Source organism: Ananas comosus, linkage group 16 (genome assembly GCF_001540865.1).
Source record: "Ananas comosus cultivar F153 linkage group 16, ASM154086v1, whole genome shotgun sequence".
NCBI classification, from domain to species: Eukaryota; Viridiplantae; Streptophyta; class Magnoliopsida; order Poales; family Bromeliaceae; genus Ananas; species Ananas comosus.
The window spans coordinates 7,051,343-7,057,576 of NC_033636.1; the positions used below are offsets into that span (position 1 = coordinate 7,051,343).

The 6,234-nt window shown below is 36.0% G+C and overlaps 1 protein-coding gene across 1 annotated transcript; it reads left to right on the forward strand.

The window, feature by feature from the left end:
* LOC109722316 (photosystem I reaction center subunit VI, chloroplastic-like) lies at window positions 2,430–5,263 on the forward strand. Its single transcript, XM_020250336.1, has 3 exons — window positions 2,430–2,658; window positions 2,762–2,894; window positions 4,943–5,263. The coding sequence occupies exons 1-3, from the start codon at window positions 2,528–2,530 to the stop codon at window positions 5,120–5,122; spliced, it is 444 nt and encodes a 147-aa protein (XP_020105925.1). The 5' UTR covers window positions 2,430–2,527; the 3' UTR covers window positions 5,123–5,263.

Below are 6,234 nucleotides of genomic sequence, written 5' to 3' on the forward strand. Positions count from 1 at the left end.
AAATTTTGATTTATTCAAATTCAAACTTAAAATTATAATTTAAATTTTAATTTGAATTCACAAATTTAATTTAAGTTTTAAATAAAATTTGAATAAAACTTGATATAAATTAAAATTTAATTTAAATTCAATTCATAAGGTAGATTCGAAATATTTGATTAAATTTTAATTTTTAATTCAAGTTCAAATTAAAATTAAAAATTAAAAATTTAATTTCTAAATTTAAACTCATATTTTAATTAAAAAAATTAAATTTAATCCGAATAAATATCCATTCTGTCCGAATTCAAATTCCAATCCCACTTCCTAGGAGGCCGGATTGAAAAAAAAGGTGATTGGGGAATTCCATTCCACTAGGGAATCAGAATCGGGATGGAACTCTCGCGTACCAGACATCCACAAACGGATTCGCCAATTTCGATTCGATTCCATGATGAAAAAGAAGCGAATCAAACACGCTCCGTTTATCTACCCATTGTAACACTCACTGAATGGGACCTAACCTAGTGGTTGCTATTCAGGTCGCAGTCTACAAGGTCGATTAGGGGGTTCAACTCTGCATCACCACATAAGTTCTCACCAAATGAAATATTTTTAAATTCTTTTTCACCAAACAAGATTCGTATTTTTAGGTTTTCGGATTATATATATATATATATATATATATATATATATATAGAGTTGAGCTAGAATACTATCGATAGCAAACGAGCTTTGTTGCCACCAATTTGTTTTATATGATGGAGCCCCCAAATCGACGATCTGCACCGTTAAACATGATCTATACCACTTAAAGTGTTTAGAAATTAAATTTCATATATTTTCGATATTGTTCCCTTATCCATCGAGTGGACACAAAAATAAACGGCTGAAAATGGATATTCTTTAAAAAATGATGATAGGAGTCTTGTAATCAAGATCAAGAGTATAAATCTTATTTTAAATAGTTTAAAGAATTTTCTAACAAAAATTCAATTAATTTAGATATCTTTACACCGTTAAACGAGAAAACGCCTCATATCAACCATTAAAATTATAAAATTTGAAACTCTTTGATCATTAGGCAAATGATGTCGAAAAGATTTAAAATTTAATTTCCAAACACTTCAAGTGGTATAGATTATATTCAACGGTGCCAATCGTCGATTTGGAGGCTCTATCATTGAAAACAAATTGGTGGCAACGAAGCCCGTTTATTATCGATAGTATTATTATTATTATTATTATTATTATATATATATAGTCCGGCTGCTATGCTATCGATAGCACCAAGCACTTGGTGCTATCAAGTTTTCTGTCGTTAGATTAACTCCTTTGATTATTTTTACCGGTTAGATTATACTATTAACCAACCACCCACTCAACCCTAGGAACCCCACATCATCCTAACCGCACATTTCTCAATCCAAGGGCCGAAAACCTAATAGCACCAATTGCTTGGTGCTATTGATAGTATTCCAGCCTTGATATATATATATATATATATATATATATATAAAATTTATCTGAATTACTGTAACACTCTAATAGTCTCACATCAGATAATGCGGAAAAGTGTGATGAACTTATAAGTGACAGACACACTAGTAATAATAACTAGATTTAAACACTTTGGATTGATAGTTTGGGCCCAACGAGCTACTATTACTAGTGAATCAGGTCGTTATATTTGATATCAGAGCCTGATAATCAGTCGGAAGTGTGAGATGGATTTTACATTGTCTGATAAATTTGAAACTATGTATTTGATTGGGTCAGACTGACAAAAACGTCAAAGCCTAAACTAGGGAACTAATAGAGTATGTCACACTCCAATAGTTCAACGTCCACGTTGGATAATATAGAAGAGTGTGATGGGCTCATTAATAATAATTGAGTTTAAGTATTTTTGTCTTATGGTTTAAGTCTAACGAGTTATTATTGCTAACGGGTCGGGTCATTACAATTATAGATTATTTTGACTTAGCTACCAAATTTTTGAATTTTTTATTTTACTATCTAATCTTTCAATTTATTTGATTTTTCAACAATATTTTGACTTTGAAATTTAAGATAGTTATTTATTTTAATAAATTTATAGTTGCAAGAAATATACTTTAAATCTATAAAAATAAACAAACGCATTCAAATTTTAAAGTTAAAGTTTCTGTGACTACTTCAAGTCAAATAAATAAAGATTAAGGGATCCGTAATTCAGATAAGTTTTATATATTTTTACTATTGAGGTTTAGGTTGGGAATCTGCAAGCAAATTCAAAAAAGGAAAAAAAATCTATTGTTGACGTGGTGGACCTGGTCCACCACCCATTCCGATACTTGGCCACTGCCAAGATCAGGATAACCCAATCCTGAATCTGCCACGTGTCACTCTCTCTGAGGATCCCTCATCTTCCCCATTGACCCGCGAAATCCCCTCCACAATCCACATTCAAATCCACTTCAACACTCCCCACACTAACCAACTCCCCTACATCAAAAGAGAGGCCGAGAGAGAGAGATCAATTCATTATCCTTATCCCCCCAAAAAAATGGCTTCTCTTGCCGCCGTTGCCGCCGTGCAGCCGGTGGCCGTCAACGGCCTCGCCGGCAGCTCCCTTGGCGGCGCCAGGCTCGCCGTCAGGCCCTCCCTTTGCCGCGCTCCGCGGCGGTCTGGCCTGAGGTAATTGACAATAAGGTGTTTGATTTTATGCCCCAATGAAGGGCGCGGGCCAAGTTCGGCTTCTAACCGTGCCCTGGCGCGGCGTGTGGTTTGAATATGGCAGGTCGCGCAGCGGGGCTGTGGTGGCTAAGTACGGCGAGAAGAGCGTTTACTTCGATCTCGAAGACCTCGGCAACACCACCGGCCAGTGGGACCTGTACGGCTCCGACGCGCCCTCGCCCTACAACCCGCTTCAGGTGCCTCGGCTTTTCCCTCCCCCCATCACTGTTTGTAACGTATGTATCACGGATGCAGTAATAAGCCTCGCGTATCCATGTCGGACACGAAAAAGTCTAAAATGTGTCAGTCATATAACTGATGTGGTATTTTCAACCAATTATATTTGGCCTCTTGGATTCACCTATCCCGTTATGATTTTTTGAAAAATATTTTTGTTGTACTTTTCTCTCAAAAGAAGAGATATGATTGGCCGGACAAAGATGATGTGGTGTAGCTGCTAGACAGTAGACTTCCTCATAGGACACATGCGTATCCGTGTTGGACTCGTGTCCGACGCAGACGTGCTATGGACGCATGTTCATAGCGCATCTCATTAAAAAATTAAAGTAAAAGTTTTATGCATATATAATATAACATGATAAACATTTTAGCTTTTTGATGAATGATACAAACATTTTTTGTATGATATAAATAAATTATGTATGGTGGAGAATTAACTTTCTTAAAATATATGAACTATTGATGAAAGTTTTATTTTCATTTGTATAAAAAAATATAGCAGTATGTTAGCAAAAATAATATTTTAGATATGATAAATATGTATTTTTATATTAATAATATTATATTTTATTAGCGGCGTCCATACTGTGTCCATGTCCTAATTATTTTGAAGCTGTCAAGTTGCCGTATCCACGTCGTGTCGTGTCCTATGTCCCGTGTTCGTATCCGTGACAGCCGGTTTTTTTAGTTACTCTCTAAAGATTTCTGGTTAAGAGAGGGTAGATAACGTGCTTTTCGAGTATAATACATTAAAACACGATTCTTTAGCAACTCCCAGTTGTTAGAGAAAAACAATTTTAGTATGATTTTGGTTCCTTTCGTCAATAGAAAAATCGCATGATGGTCTTGTGACTATAATCAGCGAATGTGATTAAAGTGCAGTTTTCTAGTAGCTCAAGATTTTAGAGAAAAACCATAATTTCACATCGAATCGGGGATAAAGGTACCGAGTTGATTCTGTGGTCGAAATCGGTCCTTGCATCAGGGTGAGTTAGGGTGAGTCTTGAGTATGAACTGAGCTTTTAGAGCAAAATGGTGGTTCCGTAGAACTCAATTTTTATACTTCATTTACTATTTTGAAATAAGTGGATATTTTATTTCTTAAGAGCTCAATCGCTGGTGCTTCATGTGTACATCAATGAAAATTTTCTGTTACTACTTTCAAGTAAAAGAGAAGCGATAGAACATGTTATGCAAAATAATAGAAAAACATCAGTATCTACCACTTCACCTCTCAGTGGTTGCTGTTCAGAATATTTATATTACATGCTAGGACTCGTAGTCGAAATATAGCAGAAACTGAGCGTATAGGAATTTCATGGCTTATTATTGCCATCGGCCACATGATTGTCATATGCTCAATTTTTAGATACATATATATCCATGTACGTTCATGTACTTACTGATCTATTTATGCACTTAGCTACCGTTTGGTTGGGGATTAAGGGGTGGAATAACCCCTTAACCCCCAATTTATACCCAAACACCACTCTTTACTAACCCGGGTTAGTGGGATTTACTAACCCCACTCCCCCTCCCAACTTTAACCCCGCACGCATTCCGAGCCCTCATCTTTTTCTTCTTTATCAATCATTAACCCTACTCCCACTCCCAACTTTAACCCCGCACGCATCCCGAGCCCTCACCTTTTTCTTCTTTATCAATCATTATCTTCTTATCCCACCTACTCCAACCAAACATTTTTTTTCACTATCCTATACTAACTCCAACCTCCAACCAAACACAAAAAAACTTTAACCCCACTTTAACCCTGAACTTAACCCTATCCCTGGAATAGCTACTTTTTCCTTAACCCCGAACCAAATGGAGGCTTAATGAAATTTGCAAGCAACACTGTAAAGTGTAATAACTTCAATAAAATACTTGTAGCAATTGGAAAATAATACATGGATTTCATAGAAGATCTTGCTAAGAGAAACATAGGGTGATTTATAGCAAGCTCGTCACCAATTGACATCAGTGATTTTTGGATTATCAAATGCAGAGCAAGTTCTTCGAGACATTCGTAGCCCCTTTCACCAAGAGAGGCTTGCTGCTCAAGTTCTTGATATTAGGCGGTGGCTCCCTCCTTGCCTACGTGAGCTCAACAGCCTCGGGAGACGTCCTGCCGATCAAGAAGGGCCCACAACTGCCGCCTCAGAAAGGCCCACGCGACAAGATATAAACTCTTTGTACTGCTACTTCATCTCTTTCACTACTCATTTATGTTGTCGATATAGTACCTGTTCAAACTGCTCTGTAAGTAAGACCGGATCTTCATGCCTATTTATCTAAAATTCCATTTGTGCTTGCTGTAGGGAGAATATTTGCTTTGATTTTTCTTCTCTGCTTTTGATGATACATTACACCTATTTCAATGTAGGAATTACCATTAGATGAATTTGAGTAGTTCTTTTTTGGATAGCATGTCATATACTGCTATTTTTCTCTTTTGGCATCTTTAAGTCCAGAAGAAGTTCATTTCTACTACCAAGAAGAAATCTGGAGATTCCTCCATTTAAGATTAACAAGTTGTCCTAAACTTACAAATGTGACCCTTGCGTTATATTGAGTCGAAAACTAATATGAAGTGTGTAAGTTTACTATAATCACCAATTGAAATATTACTACTGCTTATGGTTAGTAGTCCTTTGCCTGATTGTTGTTAATACAATGAAAAAATGGTGCCAATAAATGAAATCTTAAATCTTCGATATGCTTTATGTGACCTGGTAATCCTTGTGGAGAGGACATAAAATTGATGGTTATGATTATCCTATTTCAGAGAAACCAGGAGTTATTCTGTCACTCAAAGACAAAAGAAAAAAGAAAAAGACAGAAAAAGACAAAGAAAAAGCACTCCTGTGAAGTTCTTTTGATGCCTTAATTGGTCTTACATAAGTTGTTCTATGGGCATGATACATATCCATGTTTGATTTCAGTGTGAGTTAGCTTAATATTTCATTTCAAACATTACGAAGGTTTAGTTCATACCCTGTAGAAGCGAGGTTCTACATGCTTCTACCAAAAAAAGAGCCTGAAACTACTCTTTTTATCGGAGGCTACTTGGAAATAGAATCAACTTATTATTGAATTACAATGCTACTCAATCAACATTATTAGCCATTCAATGATCAATTGATCGTGGAGTTGTTTAAGATGGCTACATGGGATTCCAATATTGTACTGTTATGTTCAAAAGATGATTGTTGGACAAGGCTAAGAAGTTCTTGATCACTATTGATGCTACTGAAGAAACTTTGAAGTTTATTCGCAAAGTATTTCTAGGAAAAGAAA

Excerpts from the sequence above, each read along its gene's own strand:
- LOC109722316 (XM_020250336.1), top strand. The coding sequence starts at position 2,528 with ATGGCTTCTCTTGCCGCCGTTGCCGCCGTGCAGCCGGTGGCCGTCAAC. Across the intron at positions 2,659-2,761 it reads CCGCGGCGGTCTGGCCTGAG|GTCGCGCAGCGGGGCTGTGG; the intron begins GTAATTGACAAT and ends TGAATATGGCAG. Across the intron at positions 2,895-4,942 it reads CGCCCTACAACCCGCTTCAG|AGCAAGTTCTTCGAGACATT; the intron begins GTGCCTCGGCTT and ends TATCAAATGCAG.